Source organism: Embiotoca jacksoni, unplaced genomic scaffold (assembly GCF_022577435.1).
Source record: "Embiotoca jacksoni isolate LCO1_2020_lvr unplaced genomic scaffold, fEmbJac1.0.p SCAF_134, whole genome shotgun sequence".
NCBI classification, from domain to species: Eukaryota; Metazoa; Chordata; class Actinopteri; family Embiotocidae; genus Embiotoca; species Embiotoca jacksoni.
The window spans coordinates 40,936-63,140 of record NW_027185268.1 but is presented as its reverse complement, the minus strand read 5'-3'; the positions used below and the strand labels follow the sequence as shown (position 1 = coordinate 63,140).

The 22,205-nt window shown below is 39.1% G+C and overlaps 1 protein-coding gene across 4 annotated transcripts in view; it reads right to left on the bottom strand.

Annotated features, from left to right (window-relative positions):
* The window catches only part of galnt13 (polypeptide N-acetylgalactosaminyltransferase 13), a 39,362-nt gene extending 17,628 nt beyond the window's left edge, over window positions 1-21,734 (bottom strand). For 2 of the 4 annotated variants that reach the window (XM_069147192.1, XM_069147195.1), the window contains exons 1-8: window positions 21,302-21,734; window positions 17,927-18,219; window positions 10,837-11,005; window positions 8,906-9,072; window positions 6,841-7,048; window positions 4,671-4,841; window positions 3,852-3,969; window positions 1,593-1,773 (exon numbers count right to left, since the gene is read on the bottom strand). In XM_069147192.1, coding sequence (XP_069003293.1) covers window positions 1,593-1,773; window positions 3,852-3,969; window positions 4,671-4,841; window positions 6,841-7,048; window positions 8,906-9,072; window positions 10,837-11,005; window positions 17,927-18,068 — 1,156 coding nt within the window. In that variant the 5' untranslated portion in view covers window positions 18,069-18,219; window positions 21,302-21,734. Of the gene's footprint in view, window positions 1-1,592; window positions 1,774-3,851; window positions 3,970-4,670; window positions 4,842-6,840; window positions 7,049-8,905; window positions 9,073-10,836; window positions 11,006-17,926; window positions 18,220-20,405; window positions 20,506-21,301 lie in introns of those variants that run through there. The other 2 variants (XM_069147194.1, XM_069147193.1) reach the window with 2 other exon arrangements.
* Window positions 21,735-22,205: the final 471 nt, after the last annotated feature.

Sequence of the window (22,205 nt, the reverse complement as noted above, 5' to 3'; positions counted from 1 at the left end):
GGCTTTGTGAATGATCGTGCAGAAATTTCTACTTGAATCATCTGACTTCTGTAATTCCTATTATACACAGTGTACTGCTAAAGATAAGGCATCTCATTCAGAAAGGCACAAGTGCTGTTCTGTAGTACTGTGTACTACGTTACTTTAACCAAATGGAAGCTGCCTGATGTATCATTCGTATTGAAGCTGAAGTCTGAGGAAGGATTAGACAGCGACTGGGCACCGACACTTACAAACACATTAGGCAGATGGTTTCTCCCTAGAGTGCCTCTTGAGGACTCATAGCTTGCATGTAGATAGATCCAGGGTGGTAATTTAGAATGAAAGAGCTTGATTGCAATGAGGGAAAATATAGTAAAATTTATAAAACCAGCCAACATGTAAGACCTGCAGCATTGTACTGTATATAGCCATCACACGTAAGCAGGTCAATGCAAACAGCACCTTCCGTAAAACCAATAACATCCTACACTTGAAACAGAAATTTCAAGTTGGCAGATAAAAGCAATAAGCTGAAGGCCACGTTTTCTCCCCCTGGCTCTATTTCTCCCTTTCTCTTTCTGTCTCGCTCTGTCTGTACGGTCTGAGCATCACATGTTTCAGATGATGAATAGCCTCTTTGATCTTGAAAATCACCAGTGCAGAGGAGGGACAAGGAGGGAGATACACTTTTAATAGGATCACTAGATGACACTCCCAAATTTAGGCTTAGCAACATACTGTGCTCCTCTGTGCCAATAAGTGAGGCCTGGCAGCAGCGTAGCCCAGATCATTCTCCCTAATGTCCCTGAGGAACAGACAGTCATTGCAAGGCCACAATACGCAGAAAAACCTCATCCATCACAGGCCTGGCTCTGTCTGCACACCTGCCCGTGGAGAATCCTGTCTGGCTGAGTGGAAGAGAAGGTCACAATTTGTGCTGTACGACCGGCAGATTACGGATGATCCCTTATAGGTTGGATGGCATCTAAAATACTTAACCAGAGATTTCCGGAAAACTGCCGTCTGCAAAAGGGTAATCATATTACAAAGTAGACAGATGGAGGGGTACTAATCTCTCAATCTGCACAGGCGTATTGTTGTAGTTTGTCCGTATGGGTTTGAGCTCTGCTGGAGAGAGGACCATTTTTGACAAATTTAGAGAACCCAAGTTAGTAGAGCACTAAAAAAGTGTCTGAAAGTAGGAGCGAATTAATCCCACTTTGAGGATAACAAAGCAGCGTTAAATTCCAATATAAGAATAAAAGGAGAATTGTAAATTCTGAGATGAATGAGTGAGAAAAAAAAAAGCACCATGAAAGAGAATGAAATAATAAAATAGAGCAGACTTCTTTTTCACATCACTTTGCTAAATGTAATAGCAGCGAGCACATAAGCAGCACAGGGGAGTTTGATAATGAGGATTGTTCATATCTGCTTTTGAACAGTGGTGCACTCGGAATAAAACATCCATTAAATTCCTGACTAAACTAGATATTCCTTGAAACTATTAAAACATGTCAAATGTGTGCCATTTCAACATCGTTGTCACATCACTCGGTCATCACAGCAGCCGAGAAATGCAGTGAAACACAGGCATCATTGCTCTGTACCTGGTGATATAATATAGAAGAAATCTTTGAAAACATCCATCCAGACTTCGGCCAGGCGCCTGTTGTTCTTGTTGATGACTTGGCCCGTTCCTCCAGGGAAGCTGTATGGGGTGGCCTTCCGGAAAACATGGCCCACGTGCGAACATGTTACAATTTCCAGGGAGCCGCCACATTGCCAGATCTGTAGACACATAGAGATAATGTAGATTTATAGACAGTAATATGTGGCAAGAAAGCTGACAAACACAAACCTATAAAACTGTCAGTTAATGTAAAATCCCTTATTTTGTTGTTCCTCACTCCTGGATGCTCATCTGACTAAGAAATTCAGGAAATGAGTCAACAATAAGAATTTGTAGCTCTTAAATTTAAGAATATGAAGGTTCATAAGTGCCACCATCCGACCATACCCCCCTTTTTTACTGCAGAAATGTCTGGGATTGGATGCTGCAGCTCGGTGGCTCGCTTTGAAACAGCTTTTTATGTGTTTCCTGATTCAACATTTAGTTAGAAATCGAAAACAATAAGCAGAATAGGACAGTGGATGACTTGTTTAAGACAAAAATCATCAAAAATCTAAAAATAACTTGCTCATATGAATTTATCCATCAAGAGTTTTCTTTTTATAATCTGTTATCTCCCTTTTACCTGCATTTCATAGTCAGAAAAAAAATCAACCTTGGACCTGACAGTATTTAAGACATTATAATTTGTCTTTGTTGCATCTTATCTTTCATCAATAAACCTTATTTTAATGTAGTTGCGTGGCTCTAGGGGTGGCAATGTTTCTCTGCCTGTCGGTTGGTTCGCTGATTTTATCCAAACTGAAATATCTTAGGAACAATTGGTTGCATTGCCATGATATTGAGTACAGACAGTCTTGATCACCAGAGGATGAATTGTTGTAGCTTTGCTAATCCATTAACTTTTCATCTAATATCATCCATCCATCTATTTATCAAAACCCGCCTTATCCTGTACAGGTTCATTAGGAGTTGGAGCTCAGTCCAGCTGACTTTGGGCAACGGTGGGGTTCACCCTGGACTGCTCACCAGTGCTTCATCCTCAGGTGAAATTTTAATTTGGCCAACATGTTGTTTTTGAATTAAGAATTATGGCACTCCCATCATCTATCCTTTGTGTTTTGTGCTGATTAGCAAATGTTAGCTGGCCTGGTCCTGCCTGCCTATTGCTTACAGGTACAGCGTTTGCTGTGAATATAGTCTGGAAACCCTTTTCAAATGAAGCTTTGCTCAGCCATTATGAAGGGCGGAACAATCAGCAACCAGTAGGAGTGACTAAGGGCGATGGTCGTTTTGTGATGAAATGTAGTTCCAACAATGGAGGAGGTGATAAAGCTACGTAGATGAAGCAATAGACGAACAGATGAACAGTTGTAGGAACACTAGCAAATGTCTAATAATTAAAACCACAGTCTGCAAAGTTTGCAATGGTCATTAACCAACACAGCATTGCACTGCTCACTTTGGGGAAGGGTCTCTGTTGTTTGCAGTGTGGCGAGTATTGCTGCACAACATTTGTCATATAGTGGGCAATACTAATTGGATAAAGCTGCTCCCATAGTTTCAAAATTAACCCGAGGTCTACGCCTGTTAGGCTGCTACGACTACAAACAATCCTCAATGGAGCGTGACAGACCCACATATTCACAAAGTGAATTGGGGTCTGGTGACACCAGGCAAAATGTCACCATGCTAGTATACAAAACTAGGATCATTAACTTCAGCATGTTAGTACTGTCATTGTGTGTTTAGCATTCAGCTCAAAGCACCGCTGCCCCTAAGTGAAGCCTGCAGATGTTCGTCAAACAGTTCATGTAGAAACTACTAATCACAATAATCCTCAGTAACCTCACTAACCTCAGTGACACAAGACTAGTTCTTGTATTGGTAACTGTGTATGCTTAAATTAGTAAGAAAGAAACTCCCATTATGTCCAAATATCAACTCCAATGGTATAGCACAGCTTAACTAAAGCTGCCTGATCAAGCTGTCATCTTAAACTGACTTCACTGCAGATAAGCTTCAGTAAAGATATCTTATTTCACACAACAGGTATTTATAAGAATCCCTGTACCTCACATTTTTTTTACTCTCTCCCTTGAATCTCAAGCAGAAGAGATGCAAGTGTAGACAACGTGGATATGGGTAAGGAAATTGGCATGAACCTTCTGACATCTACCAAGTCTGGTAATGTGATCACATCGTGATATCATCCCTCCTGTAGTCTGTCACTCACTCGAAAAGACATTTCCAGGTTCTCTCCACCCCAGATATCCATCCCGGGATCGTAGCTTCCAATTTCTTGAAAATATGTTTTGTCTATAGAGAATAATCCTCCTGCCATGGTGGGAGTCCTGCAAGAGACACACAACAAATTAGGACGAAAAAGAAACCCCACAAAGCCCTTTTGTAACATTACATCTCCTAATGTTGTATTTGTTAGAATCATTTTACAACTCAAAGGAACATTGAGGATATAAAGAAGGCCAATTTTGTTTGACAATTTGAGACAAAGCCTTGGAGGGGCAATTACTTTTATCATCTAATTCATTCTATGTTGAAGTCGCCCCGAATTATGGATATTGTTTTGTTGCTGCAAGTGATTTGCATATACAAGACAAATTGTGCTTACTTATGTGAAGCAAGAAAAGGCAACTGTAATCAGAGATTCTGTTTTACTATTTTAAAAATATATTAATCTGCTACAAAAGAGAAACATCACAACTCTATGGATGCTTTTCAGGCAGTGGGACACTGAGAGGAGAATGATCTATTTGCAGCAGTAGATAAAAATGATACTTTTCAGAAGAGAACATCTTATAAAGAAGTCTAACTATCAATGTTTCCTGTGTAGCCTCTTGCCACCACAGACAAAATGCAACATTTGCTTAAACTTACAAAAGTGTCGTTCATTTTTTTTTCTGTCTAATTTGACCTCTCGTGTCTTCATTTTTAATGATAAGACAAAACAAAAGTGGAACGTCAGGCACACATCTCCTTGAAAAATAATCTTGATTTAGCTTCAGAGGAAGAAAAAAATATTTTCTTTGTGTACCTGACAGGAAGTGTTCTGTCCCCCTTGCGTCGATCCATCTCACGCTGGGGAACAGGGTACCATCGGAAATTCAGCTTCCAGTTGAATCCGCCATAAGTCATATCTGAGCCTGCCATGTATTCAAAAGTCTCATCGCTGATGACGTCTATGATAGGACACACCACTGCTGTACTGAAAGACACCAAGAGCAAGATTCGATGTTGAGATTAACTGTGGCTGAAGGTGCGCATTGTTGATTATATTTTTAACTGATGATGATTCAACAGTTAAAACATAATGTACAGGTGGTGTATTGTTATTTTACTGTATCTTTAACATCCCAACCCAAATACCAGACCTCATACAATAAAGAAATCAGGTTCTAGTTTGTAACCGCCAAGTCTTACCGCTCTACGCCTGTAATAAACTATTGATTTCATTATTGTTCTGTAGAACATTTCTATGATTATTCATAACGAGTTGCAATCAGCTGAATGTTCACTTTTGAATTAGTTAATTATTGAGTCTATAAAAAGTAAAAACAAAGAAAACATCTTCAAGTGTCTTGTCTTGTTGTTTTGCCCGACTAACTGCAGAGATAAAACAGAAAAAAGCAGAAAGATTTGGCCGTTTTGGTTGATTAAATAATTCCAACAATTTAGCAACTGATCAAAAATCAAGATAATCTTGTCAATATCTTGCTGTATTGTCCAGAGAGCTAAAAATACATCATATCTTATTTCCAGGCCTGTTGTCTTTTAATGAAGATGTCTTTTTGTCCAAGGCCATCCTGTGAGAAAGTTCATGTAATTTTCTTGCAAACAGTAGTTGTGGTGATTTATCTTTGTTAATGATGGCCACTGTACAGTTATTCAAATCAAGGTACTTTGACGCTGTCAAAATAAATGGAATAATCTGTCCTTTTTAATAAACAAATGAAGTAGCCATTGCAAAGGTCAAAAAGCATGACTAACACTAATATCTGTAATATATTTTTCTTGCCTGTTTTAGGATTGGGCATCATTCAATATGATTGTTTATTGAATTTCAGTCACTGTCATAATAATATGGTAATATTATACTATTGAATAAAATTCTAGTGTCTGAATCAATGATTTCACATATACTGTAATTAAAAACTAACAAAATGAGCATGAAGCGTGAATTCTGAAGTGAGTTTTTTTCCTCTGATGTAATGCACAGCAGCAGATCACAGTTGAATTTTCAACATGTGATTTTCAACACATTTGCCTAATTGTAACAAAGCAGTTAGTCTATTAGTATTGGGCAAAATACTTTATCACAAAGCTGCATATATATATATATATATGTATATATATATATATATCCCTCCCCCTGACTTCAACAAAGCCACCCGTGTCATCAATCATGTGAATTTGCAGTCAACATATGTATACTTCCTACACCCTCTCATCTGTCTGTGCCCAGGCCTAAAGACATCAATACATGAGGAGCAGCATTCAGTAAAAGTGTAATGGCTCCATAATACAATATTCAGAGTCATATGATACCAATTTCTTCCTGAGGGAAAATGAATGTGTCTGACCTCAGATAAGAAATGGATCACAATGGGGTCATTATCAATCCATCCATCCGTTCATGTCACTATCACTCACACAGCCGATGCACTTTATGTTTTCTACAGATATCGCTCAAGGAAGTAGATAACATGTTCTGATAAATAACATAAACACAATAAACTCTTCTTCATCACTTTAAATTAACCCAATTTTGTTTAATAATTGTAAGACATATCAAGCTGGAGAAAACATCCACTTTCAAATCCTGCTCACATCTCCTTGCTCAGTTGTAGCAGTGTTAACACAATGACAGAGGTACAGTTTTTCCTCTGAGGCAGCAGCACAAGCAGAATGATTATCGTCTCCTATCAGCAGTGTCAGGCAGTGTGTTCATAACTGATAGTTTGCTATCCCATCAATATTCAGATAGCACTTTGGCTAAAGCATCCAATGATGCAACTTAGGTGAAACATGATAACAGCAGTATTAATAAAGCATGTTAGCAAGATTGAATAGGCTGACAGTGAAAAGCTCTTCAGCACTGTAGTGCGCTGGCCCCAAAAAGTAGAACGTATTAATCATTTCCTATCAGCGCTTCCAATATTAATATTAAATTTGAAATATTCAGTGTGGTCCATTTTGGCTCCTACCTGTCCTCTTTGATGCGAGCCAGCAGGGGCTCCAGCCAACCGACAGTACACTCGCAGTGAGCATCCAGAAAGGTGATGACCTGACCTGTGGTGGCAGCCGCCCCCCTCAGCCTGGCTCTGATTAGACCCGAACGCTGCTCCATCCTCAGGATCCTCACTGGCACCTCCAGAGTCCGAACATAGTTCTCCAGCTTCTTTTTCAGGAACTCTGTGACAAAACAGCAGACAATGCAGCAAGAGTCTACCTGCAGGGTATTCAAACTGAGCTGAAACAAGTATTCAGTGTATTCATTGGTCAATCAAAGATCAACAGAAAATATTTTGCTTACAATCTCGATCAATGGTCAAAAATATTTTTTGTAAACATTAATGCCAAAAGGGCCGTTGATTGGACAAATGTTAAAATTATGACGGACAGTTTTCTACAATTATCATTATTTTCACTATTTTCTGATAACAGAACCAACATTTTTTTGTTATATACTGCATGTCTTTTTATACAACTCCCAACTAAAGCCAATACAGTTGGGACCTGCTTAAATAAAGCAACACTTACGAGAAACGGCTGCATCAAACCCAGTATTGTGATTTTTTTTTTTTTTAAAAGCATCAAAGTTAAGGCCAAGAAGATATTGACCTCAGCCATTCCCACATCATATACATGTTTAAAGTTCAGAAAGGGCAATATGAGTAGCATATGGCGAGAATTAGACAAGCTTTCAAGGGGTATGTTGTTCCCTCATGACAAAATGAAGGTGGACCATTTGATGATCTGGAGTTCTAGTGATCAGCTTCTACAGATAATATTGATCCATACTAGTTGACATTAGTAATATTTAAGTTCTTTTGCCAGACATTACATTCTGCTCGGTGACTTATGGCCTGTGTGAGAAAACATCACTCATTGCTACTACTCGAGCAAAAAGCTTCATAAACGGGTTAAGTTAAATTTTTGTGGCCCACAGAACTCAACAGGCATTTAGTGAAGATATCAGCATGTGATAAAGGAAGGAACAAGGCAGAGCATTATCATTTTTTTGCATCTTTTAATGCTCTGAATCTGTTGTCCTGTCGATGACAGCGAGGACGATATCCCTCTCAGATCAGTAGGACAATTTTAGACGCTTAAAGTTCAGAGTAATGACATACAAGAGGAATGCTTTAGTGGAATTTGTACAGATTTTAAATAATTCCTTTGAAACGGTAAATACTAAGTAGCTGTGATATGACAGAATTGAATTAAACCTGCCGGGGGGGTTGTAATATTAGAAAATATAAAATACTTGAATCGATATAAATTTTTCTACACTGTGCTGATAGTTGTTTTTATTTAGGATTTAACCAGGAATTCTAAAAGTAAAAGGCCCGGAATTTATTTTTAAAATTTTGTCAATTTTGCACTTGTAATGTAGAGAATTTGATTCTGGGGTATTTGTTTTCCACACAAATTTAGTAATAACACTGAGTAATTTATTAAATTACCCAACCATCAGAGGATCCAAACTAAATTCAATTAAACAAAACTCTGTGAAGAATTAAAGACATTTTAATCTAAAATATTGGGAACAATTTTGGTATTGTTTACAATTGTTTTTGTGATAGTTATTCTACCATCTTTATCACAAAAATAACAAAAACTTCTCTTAGTTGCAACCATGCATCAGTTTACTTGGCGTATTTATTGTCGTCTGTTCTAAATAGGAAATGTTGATTCCACAGATTCCTGTTGTGGCCGGTCTCCTGGCTCTCCCTTTCACTGTGAAGCACAATTCACCGGGCGTTGGATTGTTCACCCACTAACAGGGGATGTGAGCTGGTTTTAGACCATCGTGATACAGGTTAGTTTTACCCTTCTACATTGTGCTACACTGTGTTTTTTACATTGCTGCCAAGTTCGTGATCCTTCCTCAGAGATCCATTGCCCACTTTGATCCCCATTCTGCTTAAGTACAAAATGTACATCTAGTATTCTTGACTGCAGAGATAAACCTGTGAGTCTGTCATGTATCAGATACTGTACACTTTGTGAGCTGCTTATTAGACACGGTGTAAAGTGTGTACCGACCTCTCTCGCTGGCATCGTCGACGAGCACAATCTCCACTAGCAAGTGTTTGGGAGAGCGGTTGATGACACTGTGAACTGTCCGCAGCAGGGTGCTCCATGCCTCGTTGTGAAACACGATCACAATGCTGGTGTTGGGCAGGTCGTCTGAGTACACCTTGGTCTTACAGCTGACAGAGCAACAGAGGGAAAAAAGGAAATCTGTGACAGAGTTGTACATAGGAAAGTTGCTTTAGGTTTGTGTGTGGAGTATCAGCAAACTATAGGCGAAATCGCTCAAATCCATATTTACTGATGTAAATGTCGCTCACCTAATATATGAACACAACCATGCATCTGTATACTATTGACCTGAAGCTATTGTGTTGGTTTCACGATGCAGCTCTTTGTTTTGTATTAAAAGTGTCTGAGAGGAATTTGAGTGTATCCTGCTGCTATCCACTGCTGCCATCAGTGCAAAAACATAGTCAGAGGAGATTTACTGACAAAAATCTCCAAAGAAAATAGAAAAAGTAAAATAGTGTTGACAGCTATGTCAGCATGTCCTTGGCTTGATGTGACGCCTGTCAAAGCCAAAGGGTGAGAATGTGGCAAATTTGGGATGATGCTGTAGTAGATGCTCCTGAATAAAGAATTGGTTACATTACAGAAGAGGAGGTGGACAGTAAAAGTAAAAGCAGCCTGTATGGTAGGAGGAGGGGATGTGGAAAGTGACAAAGGGTGAAAAAAAGCCACCGGAGCAGACAGCATTGCTAGTTCAGTTCTGTCTATTCAATGTGGCAGCAGTGACTGACACAACTAGGCCAGGAGGCTGCCTTCAAGACAAAATGTTATTGCCCTTCAGAGGACAACGACTGGCAATTCTGCATGGTTCTGGATAACTGTCAGCACAGAGCTGGTGAAATTTTGCAAGGCTAAGCTGTGTTCTGTGTACATTGTTGTATTATTTATATGGAGAGAATGATGGAGCCATAATGGACAGGAAAGCTAGGCGCTGAAATCAGCTGAATGTTCACTTTTCTGCTGTAATATAGGTCTTCCTTTTCACTATGTAGTCAAAATGATTTTTATATTTTCACATTTTGCCACATTGCAGAAAATCTGGAGTTGGCATTTTCTTGGTATTGGCAAAAAAAAGCACAAAAACTGAAGATTGTACAGTAGGTGTATAAAAGGCTAATCTGGTGGCCTATATCTCATGTGAAAGGTGGAGACTTTGGTATCCATTTAATGAAAGTGTAGAGGAGAACTCGGCTGGAATATTTAAACATGAATCACTTGGATATTGTGTCTACACGAGGAAGCAAATGTCTGTGCATATCAGCAGCTTTAAATGACTGTGCTCATGTTTCATACAAATTTTCATTAAGTGCTCAAGTGGATCTTGAGTGACAGTAAACAAACCCGACTCCCATTCAAATGTCAGGCATAATGTACACAGCTTGAGGGATCTGATGGATGCGACATTGAAACAGTCCTCAACATTAGAGATGTATTTTCTCATTGTGTACAATTATTAGTACTAATAACAAATGAGGGATTCAACGAGTACTTTATTTTAATCGCCAGAATAACTTGCACCTATCATCACTGACTGTAATCCTTTGAGACTCTTAACAAGAGAAAGTATTCTGCCCTGCTGAGCATTTGTCTGAATACTGGATCCGTGTCTAGCATGACAGGGTTAAGTGTGCACGTATTAAAGAGTAAAAAACACAAAAGAAAGAAGCAAAAAGCTAAATGTATCGCCTGGAATGTCAGCTTTGACATAATGAAATTTGCGATCGATATCTAAGGTACAAAAGTCTGCAGGCAGCACAGGTGTCGGGTGAGAAGTGTGTTATGCTGGTCCGTTGGAGAGTGGACGGTGTTAAAGGGTCAGTACAGTAGTGTGATTCACAGCATTCATCTGGCAGACACCCAAGCTTACGCACCCATCCAACCTCACGTCTGGCAGACTCCTGTTGAGCGCAATCATGTCGCTGGCCATCAGATTGAACTGGTTAATCTTAAAGAGCTCCTTCATTTTTTCCTGGTCGTCCTTGGCGATGTTTACTGCCTTGCCCATTTCGCCTGGACCCTCATGGCTCCGAGATATCACTGCTGTAACAGACAATGCAGAGACATATCTGATAAGAAAACCTTTTTTGCTCACTAATGAGGTGGAAAATTAACATCAAACTGCATTTTACACTGTTCATACACATATTTATTAGTAAGACAGCAACATGAAAAGGGTTTATTATTGATCTCTTCATGCCAAAAACTGTGCTGCAAAGAATGCTTGTTAAATTTCTGTCCATTTTGTAAAGTGTACTTTTCTATACTAGTAAAAACATGCATAAAACATAATTTTTCAGAACAATGTACATACACTAAACTTGCTTTAATGTATGTGTTATTAAAGAAGTATGTGTACGGCAGCATGTATGCATGTGAGCATTATGTCATAGTCATATTTATCATATTATATGCAGACAGAAAATGTGCTGGTACTACTAAAAGCTGAGAAAAAGATGTTTCCTCAAACATCAGTGAATGTGAAACAGCATGAAACCTTCAGCACAGACAGACAGTAGTGGCACTCTGCTTAAGCTCTCTCCCAGTTGCTCAGGCTTAGGCTGACTGGGTATTAAGCACTGTACAGTCTGACAGCTATATTTAAATTTAATTTAATCTATTCAGAGTTTTTGAATTCAGAGATTTAGGAGAATGTATTAATAAATGAAAAAGCAGTATGAAATCAATGCCCAGATTTGCGGTCTTCTTTGTTTTTGCTCTCATCATCCAGTGCCTGCAAAATATGTGCCCATCAGCATCGCTCCCGCTGCTGCACATAGCCAATCCCCCTCACCAATGGTAAATAACCGCCGATGGATTTATGACTCTCTCTCTCTCTCTAATAATCTCTTAGAACAGAGGCAGTGATTTCCATAAAAGGGGGACATACAGTTCACATTAGCTACATGGCCTCCAGTTAAGAGGATTCCATACGACCCTTTGTAGATATGGACTGGTGTCGGCTGGATTGTTAACCTTAACTGATCCTGATCTTTTCTTATGGCACTCTCCATTTGGACACCGGCTTACATCTGATGGACACAGCTCGAGAGCTGAGCTGGATGATTGAGCAAAGTGTCCATCAAAAACACACTCTCAACCTGCTCCAGCCGAGCTCCACCAATCCATCATTCTATATGTCTGGATAAGCACAGGTCAGGAAAGGTCTTGCACACATCCAAGCAAACCACCAATACCACCTCTGAAGAAATTACAGTAAAATTACTAGCTGCAAAGCCAAAGTTGAGCTGTATCGCTTGATGGATGCCAAACTGCATTTATTGAAAAGCTGGAAGCTGGACTGTATTGCTTTATGTTCAGCTGGGAGCTAAACTGCACTGCTGTCTAAACTTTACATGAAGGAGCTGCTGACGGTGTAAGAGCAGTTGTAATAATGAGGAAGAACTGCAGGGGGGGCAAAATATGGTATAAACAATGAAAAAGTGTTCAAATAAACCTATATGTGCAATTACTTTATCTTAAAGTTCCTCTCCTGGCATTGATTAAACCTCAAAAATGTGATCTCTGATCATCAAAATTACATATTTTGGGGGTTTTTTCTGAGAAATTTTGAGCAATTGGTTCCTTAGATATGTGACATCAGACACCCGGCCCTGGTAGTTTTGTGGATTATCAGTGGTACATTGAAGTACATGCTTAGTCGTGATGTTGACTTACATATCTCGTAGCATATAAGAACAAGGTTAAAAACTTAACTTTCACTGGAGGTGATTTTTAAATCTTAAGTGTACAGGAAAGGAGGAGTCAGGAGTGGGTTGCCCACTAATCATAAGTTTAGTGGTTCAATTCCCGGGTCCTCCTGTCCATATGCTGAATTGTCCTTGGGCAAGACACTGATTTGAGTGTCTTTTAAGTGTTAAATATGAGAGTAAACACCAGTTGAGGTCTGAGCCGTGCAAGCACTTCCATGTACTACAACAAATTGAGCTTTGTGTGAGGGTGTATTAAGAAAAAAGCCATTGAGCTTTTTATTTTCAAGTCTTCAGTGTTAATAAAGCCTGCTGTAAAGCCTGACGTTTCTTATAGCTGGGGGCTTTTAGTTTGAAAATCCTGCATACCCCAGGACAGAATTAGGTTTATTTTAGGGTAATTTGTGATTCTTACGGTTAGACTAAGGGACACTTGAATGCATTGTCAATAAGTGTCCTCATAAAGACAGAAAGACGCATGTGTGTCTGTATATGCGTGTACACAAAAACTTAAAAGGAGCTACACATTTAAATATCAGAGAGCCACTATAATTAGGTTCCTCTTAAAAGTGCTACGACTTTCTTTTCCTGTCTGTTTGTCACATCAGTTAAGATTCGACCAGCTGAAGTTAGATGCAGTTAGATTGCAGAGAATAACGAGAAGAAGGACTCAAATGGCAGCTTATTACTCAGGGATAGAATAATGAAACAATGACAGTTAAAAGTGCTAAAGTATTTGTAAATAGAACTTGAAGGTAGGCATACAGTGTTGTACTGTATGTAGCTTGAGTTTCACAGAAATGGTAAACGAGGGTTTGGTTAAAAGTCACAGATATCAGAGAAGCGGTCCAATCAGCTCATGTGAATCAGCTGCAATTAAAGGTTGTCATGGTGATGGTAACTGCTCAGATACTCCTGGATCAAACAGTGCATTTCCAAGATGTATTGTATTCTGGTTTCTGTCTGAACATTACGACAATTCAGCCGAATAAAGACACATTTGCAACCAAATGCTAAATATTTTGGATAATATGTCAGACATGAAAAATCCATAAGCTGAACACCATGACACCTGAAAAAGGTTTCCATGTTGAACAGCATAGAAGAGGTTATTCACCAGAAAAGGGAGCGGAGACAACAACATCATCACCAATAATATGTTTTGCGTTTCACTTTGTAAAAATGAACCTGTTGTCCAACAGTTGTATTGATTTACATCTAAGTCTAAACTGTACCATACCACTGGAACTTTTTTCAGTTAATTTTCTTTTCCTCTTAACTTTCTGTACCTCCTTCATTTTTTTAGTCACCCTCTAGGATTGAAGTGTTGATGGTCCACTACTTTTCAGACTGAAATATCTCAACATCCGTTGAAGAGATTAACATGAGCATTTGTAGAATCGTGGCCTCCTCAGGATACATTTGTAATGACTTTCCCTCTGTCACCAGTTACACCTGCTGTTTTGGTCCATGTATGTGCAGCAGCACGAAGCGCAACAGTAGATGAGTTACAGTATATTAGTACAGCGCCAGTTACAGTATATCACTAATTTCATCGCTTTGAAACACGTGCCACTTACATTCGAAATCAAAATTCATGTGCTTTAACTTAGCAACACACAGATCAGAGGAGCCTTGTGAATTTTGTGAATTTTGTATTCAAGTCTGACACGTACACCATTATCAAAGATGATCACGATCATCTAGGATGAAAACAGTGGCCCTGTCTGTCCTCAGGTCAATCAACCTAATTTAATGTCCCTGCCTGCAGCTTTAACCCGAGTAATAACAGTGAAAAGGTTCCCCTTTAATGAGTAATGAGTCTTCTGAGACACAATCACTCACAGTTGTGGTCTAGAGGTTAAACACCTCTTGGCAAATTACGCGTTTAGTTGATTTTTGAAATAAAACCTGCGCAGCACATCAGCTGGATCACTTCAAGTTCTAAGATGTGTTTAGGGTGTTTTGTGTGTGCACCATGATTAAGACTTTCAGTCATATTTGAGGCAAGACTGTGAGGGCTATTCCAAAATCTTCAGCTTGCATTTCTTGAAGTAGGTCATGGTGCCGTTTGAGGTGAGGTTAGAATCATTGTCCTGTTGTAGAAGCCATTCTGCATTTCTTCTACTTACTTACACTCAGATTTTGCTGATATGCACATGTAATGTTTTTTATCCCACTGACTACCACACAACCCCAAGCATAATATTTCCACACTTTAACAGTAGTTTAAAGTGCTGCTTTTTCTGACCAACACACCTTTGGTGATTGTAGTCAAAGCGCTCAATTTGAACTTCTCTCCACAGCTTGTTTCCAAACCAACTCTTGCTTATCCAGATGTTGCTTTGCATACACGAGATGTTTTTTGTGATGAGGCTGCAAGTAAGGTTTTCCTCAGATAACTCTTCTATGCAGAGCGAGTTTGTTCACAGATGCTGGAGAGTGGAACGACTCTATCAGCTGAACCTTCCTGCAGCCCCTTTCTAGTCATATGTGGGTCTTGCTTTGCCTCTCTGCCCAGCAGACGTGCAGTTTTATCCAAAGGTTTTTTTTCCTTCAGATTTTGTCTTGACTTCCACTGATCCTCTTAACTGACATTTCTTGATGACATTTCAGACAAATTGCAATCTCGAAGTGATATCTTTTTATAGCCTTCCCCTGCTTTGTAGGCATCAATTAGCTTCATTCTAAATTCTCAGTCTGTTGCTTAGATGAGTCCACAACATTTGAGGGGTCAGAGACTTTATCCGGCTTTGTATTATCATTAGCTAACAATCCCTAATGACAGGGTTGACCTGCTTAACAAGTCAGTCAGTTAACAATTTAATGAAGTTTTGAGACTTTACATGTAGAAACTTTTGCAGATGCTGCAATGAGTGTTTATTTATTAAATTTAGGTCATTAAATAAAAGTTAACAGTACCTTAACATCTGAAGAAAGGCTTTAGGTTATATTTAACTCTTTCCACTCAAAAAGTCAACAAATTATGTAATTTGCCCAAGTGTGCAAAAACAATTGTATTTCAGTGCCGATCACAAATGAAGTGCCACATCCCTCCGTCTACCATTATGTCATTAAGATTAGTGTGAAATTGAAATTCTATACTTTCTGAACCATACTTGTCATGTGCTAAACAACTTTTCATTATATTTCATTGCTGTAATGTCTCTTTGATTCCCGTTTGCGAGGTGAAAACGAATCTACATGCAGGTTTTGCATTGAGTTCTTCATCACATGGCTGCCAACGTCCCCCAGCTATTTTCACTCTCATTTACTCGACAGAAAAAGATCTGTGTGGTGGTGCACAGTTGGATGCTCCTTCATTCCACTCTCATTTCTCCACACGTTACCTCCTCTTCCTCCCTGTGACGCACTGCTCTGCTCTGCCCTACCTGCAGGTCTGACACGACTAGCATTACATTATAGATCAGAGAAGCTGCTCTTAAACACAAAAACCGCATGACACCAGGAACACACACTACGCAGACTACTTTTACATTGCTCTAATGTGCGTCTTTACTGTAAACTGCAACATACAGTCACTGTGTGGCAACCGAGGGAGCCCTTCTACTCACACAAAGAACAAAGATTCACGGCAACTGGGATCAGAAATTCTATTTAAATGTAATATCTACAAAGGTAAAGGTGCCCAGAAAATGCTAAGTTTCTTCTGTTAGGAGAGGAAAGTTTATAAAAAATTAAGTCACAGTAAAAATTATATTTCTGTGTCTGAAAAAACAACTTAACGTGGCATTTTGCATAATAAGATCTCCCCATCTTAGTTACATTACAACATTAATGCAACTATATGGTATCGTATTAAAGTCATCTGCCTCCAATTAAATTACAGTCTTCCGTTATACAGATAGAGATATTTAAATTATTATATCACAGGCATAATCAAGAAAATTTTGTGAAAATAAATCAAATTATTGCTACAAATGATGGAATCGTCTCCGATTAATAGTTTTCAGTTTATGGCTGAATGAATGAATGACATTAAATTGAACCTTAAAACACCTGAAGTGTCACTGCAAAAGCAGATCTGAAAAGTATCTCATCACAGGGCTCATATATTCAGCAAATCATCAGATTTACCATCTTATGAGCAGAGTAACTCTAAGGTAACATTAGACAATGTTTGTATGGTGATCAGTCGGAGTAGCTGGCAGCTCTGCCTCATTCTAACCTAAAAGCAGCTTAGTAAGCCTCTTAGAAACCTGCTTACTTGAGAGCATGTGAGGAAATGAACTCTACGAAAGAGGAACTGTGTTATGTTGATCTCAGGAGCACACACACACACACACACACACACACACACACACACACACACACACACACACACGCGCGCACGCACACACACACACGCACACACACAAAAACACGCACACACACAACGTATTTTAAATTTACCAAGCTAAATTAATAACTTTACAATCCCATTTGACGATAAAATTATAGAACAAAATTACTAGAACCATGCTGAATTGGATTTTTTTAGACCATTAACTACAGTTTTAACATAATTATATATTAACTATATCGGACTGTATAGTAACTATATGTTATTTGTAACTTTTAGGAAAATTTCTTCCCCCTCAGTGAACTTTACCGTGTTGATAGGATGCTAACAGGTGATATTACGCTGAGGTGAAATTATGGAAAATTGTAAATCTATTGCTTATAATCTTAAGCATGTTTGACTGAAGCTAAACTAAAGGTAAATATTAATTTATTTTGCACCTCATTTACACTTATCAAATTCAATAACCTTACAACTGCCAGAGTTTTTTCTTTTGATGGTTTGTAATGTTATAAACAGACTGATGCGTGCATATTGGTGCCTCAAGAGAAAACCTACTGTATGTTCCCTGATTAACCTGAACATGTCTTCAGTGTGCCATGTGTAAAAATATCTATTCATTCCTACATGTAAGGATCAGAAAGAAAGAGCAAAGTTTCATGAAATTTTAAAACTTTGAAATTTTTTTTTAATCTTTCATGAACATCATGTCAATACTCTTGTAGTATATATTGTCAGAACACAAAAGTTATATGAGGAGAGCGATTTGACTTCACCAACAGCAAAACACACTCTACAGAAACTGCCCGGCGATCAAAAATGATTTAAAATAAAAAATAATTTCTGTATTTATCAAGTCTTTGGAATGGATCAGTCTACAGGCAGAGTTCATCACTTGTGAAACTTTACACCCCTTGAATGAAAGGTGCAACAGCACTGTTGTGAACTCACCTCGGAGGGCAGGGAGCAGCGAGCGGTCCTTTCTGTCATCACATTTGTTACACTCGCTGAAGTACAGCAGCAGGAACACGTCAACCAGCACCCACACTAAAGAGGTGGTCAACACCACCTTGCAGTAGACAAACCGTCGCATCACCTGTCTGGGATGTCAGCCAGGCAGCCAAACAAGGGGGTTGGCAGCGAGTGCTCACGAGCGCTCAGGCTGCTGGTGAGGCATTTGAACTGTGGAGATGGGGCAAGGAAACAAGGGCAAGACCAAGCGGGTGTGACCAGGAGGCGTCATCCTGTAGGGGGGAGTAAAAAAAAATCATGTTACTATATATTATAGCATCATTCACATTCAGTTAGTCATTTGAAATTATTGTAAGGATAAAAGTCGAATTGGTGCATCTTGTAAAAATACATTTCCAGTGCTCTTCGGTGGAAAAATGACCTCCAACATATTTTTGTACTACACCCCAAAACCATAAATCAGCCAACCAATACATCATAAAACCTGGTTGCGCTTATCACAGACATATTCGCATCTGTGAATTTGTTGGCCAATCTAAAAACTTTTTTACAGAACATAATGCAGAAAAAAGATGCTTGAGATGAATTAGAAATTCATCTGTTTGTGTGTTGAAGTTTTTATAACTATTTAGAATTATTAAATCCCAATAAAATTTACAGTTTCAGATCACTAATGTCAGCGTGGACAATAAACTGTAAGATATCCTGCCTCCCTTATATATATCTGCAAGTATTTAACAACAACATCTGTGCAATTATTGCAAAAAAACTAAAGTTTTTTTCCCCAGTTTTATACTCTTTGCTGGTTTAATAAAAATGGTGGTGTTTACATGTGTTCACTGACTTTGACCACACAGACCTTTATGCTCGATTGGAAATCCCACCCAACGTCTCACATTGGGCTGACCACAGGCGTTTCACATTCTTCCATTTAAAAGGACGAGTGAATGCTCATTTCTCCTATACAGATTTCTCCTACTTCATCCGTAGTGTTGCTAAGACCATCTGGGACACTTTAATACCAGAGGCAATTTGTGGAGGTTAAATATCTCATTGGCATGGAAAGTATGTCTAACAATATTTCTGATGAAAAACAACATCATTTCCTGTCAAACAGGATTTCTACTTGACTGAAATTATAGGTTTTTGTTGACTGAAAGGCTCATGAAAGTATAATCAGAATGGAAATTGAATGATGGAAAAATGCTTTCAGCCAATCAAATGCACAGAATCAAACACACAAATAGCCAGGGGTCGTTTAGATATTCAGAACAGAAATATAGGTTACAGTATACATCAAACAGTGTAGTGAAATAGAGATTAATGTTCTACTGATTGGTTCCAGCCTTACATTTTACATTAAAGTCAAATGAGCCTCTGTGCATGCTCAAAATGTAATCATTTGTGTCTATGTGTGTGCATTTAACTGCATCTGTATGTGGGTATAATTTACCTTACTAGTTATTTTCTCAACTAGTGGAAAATGCCTGCAGCATCTCCTGCAGGGAATCTGACAGATTCCCTTATCTTTCACTTGCAGCATGGTAATGACTTTGCACTCAACACACACACACACACACACACACACACACACACACACACACACACACACACACACACACACACACACACATTGTCCTCTCCACTCCCTGTCTAAATGTCCATCACAGGGGCTGACACCGCTGCCCTGGGCTGTGTCTTATCTCATTCAAAAACAAGTCAGCCTCTGTCCAGTTGCATCAAGACTCGGATCGCAGTGCAGTGGCTGATTTCAGACAGACTGAATTCACACGCACTGCCCGCTGACTTTTAATGCGAGGAGATGTACGCAATCTAGACTTCCAGACAATGAGTGTAATCAACAAAATTGTGACAGTAAAACTCTGCTGAGACACAAGTCTGTATGTAGCATCTCACCTCCGCTCACGCTGCAGACACATCACTGATGATTCTGTCTCATGATGTCTGTTTGCATCTTTAACCATCTGCTTTGGTGCATGTGTGGCAATAAACACGCCACACATGGATATGATATCGCCAACCACACAACCAGCAGCTCGCTGAAGTCTTGTCCGAAGTAAGTCTGACTCAATTAGTCCAACCATCTGCACATGAAAATGTCCTGTGTGCTCGAAAAATACAACCCTATTTTCTTTTTCAAGATACCTTTTCCAGTCCTTTCAAGATAAGTGTAAATCGCCTGGCCTCATTAACTGCTTCCTCAAGTGACGGTTAATTGTGTTAGCAGCACTCCTTATTGTGAAAAGTCTGGTGCAGTGCTTCGAGTTAAATTACATGTTCCTCATTCATTTAACGAGGGTGCAAATAAAAGGCTGCTTAACAAATTGTGTTCCATAAAACTGACACACCTCACATCAACACTTCACAATGCAACCATGACAGCGACATGAGAAAACTTCATAACATAGTAAAGTGATCAGATAGTGTTTTTGCATACTTGTTTTCCTCCTCCACAGTCGTCAGTTTTCTCAGAAGTTGCGGATTTAAAGAATTGCTGGTGACCACTGTGCGTCTGACAGGTCTAAGTGCCTTGCTCGTGGGTTCTTACAAAACAGGAGAACAGAGATCATTCACATACCCAGACCAGTCCAGCTTAGACTCACATTTCAATGCAATACTTTCCAGTCACACATCTGCGCCTCTATTGTCACAAGTTAAAGTAAGGCTGCGTATCGATCCTCAATACTTTTGAGTGCTGAGTAAATTGTGTCTGTGGTGTCAGGTGTTGAAAACTGCCAGGACTAAAGCTAGCACGAACAGAAGGGGCCAGCACACAGAAGAAAACAATACCAAACTGAGGTTTGGCACAGCAGTACATACTGGCATTTGAAAGCAGGTATCAGACCAGGCACTGGCATCAGTACTAAAAAATGCTAATCTAAACCCAGCCCTCCAAGGAACAGGAGATAATTATAGAGCTGATCTCAGTAAGCCCATCAGGCCATCCATCCACAATAGCTTACTTTATAAGCTCAACCACTGAAAATGTAAAGACGTCTAAAACACTAAATATGTTATCTATAATTTGTAAAGGTGAAATCTATGTACACATGCAGGCTCTGGCAAGCTTTCCTTCATGTGCATGTCGGTCCACACTGAGTTGATAGATTATTCTATTAATTGTAGGATGTGATATGAATGAGATGAACATCGCGCTACTAACAGCAGATATTGACACATGGTAGCGTGGATTATACATTTATAAACTATAAGCATCATCTCAGCAACCTTATGATTTCGTGTTGTGATGTGTGGACGACGGGACCGTGACATTATTTTTTTCAGTGCAAGGTGTGCGTGCGACAGAAAAATGAGGACACGTTCTTTGCTTACCTAAATTACGTGAACCAGTGACCTGTTCCAGCCTCGCTTTCAGGCAACGTGTTGAACGTAGACAACATGACCAAATGTAACATAAATTCAACTGCGTAAATGGACCGTGCACGGGCACAACGTCTTAAAAACGACACCCAAGTTAGAGTCCATCTCAGTACAGAGCAGTCCACAATCCGGTGTGATCTGTCCGTCCAGTGAAGCCTCTCATGGTACCTGTTTGGACTCCTTGATATGATTTGTCCCTGCAGCTGAGTCGCGGTAAACCCGGTGGACATGAAGCAGCTCCATGAATTCTGCCGTCCGTTTTAAATGTGCGTGCGGTCACTGCTACAGACGTCTTTCGGCGCACCTGTTCTCCGGATGAATATTGTAACGGTAAGAGGACAGAGGAGATAATACTCCGCACAATCTAACCTCAGTCAGCTCAGACCGACCTGCCAATGTCTTGCATCTCCTCTCTGATTGGCTGACGGCGACGTCACTCATGACATTCTTTTCTGAGTGGAGCTTCATGGGCGTCTGGTAAATGTAGGCGCCACCATCGCGTGCAAAATATTGGGTGTTGTATTTAGCCTGGAGATGTTTGAGTAATATATGGGCAATAATTTGTATTCAACATATGCATTTAATAGCATGTAATACATACTTTATACATTTGATTATTTTTATTTTATTTTGAGAAAATTCTTTCTTATTATTAATATTATTGTTGTTGTTATTATTATCATCATTATTATTAGTGTAAATGCAGTGAGTATTCACACTATAATGATCCTGATTGTCTTTATAATATATTCATCATTATTATTATTATTATTACATGGATGATATCAATCTTGAAAATGAAAGACATCTTCATATTTTGTATATGTATTTTTTTGTCATTCAATTTAAGTCAGCT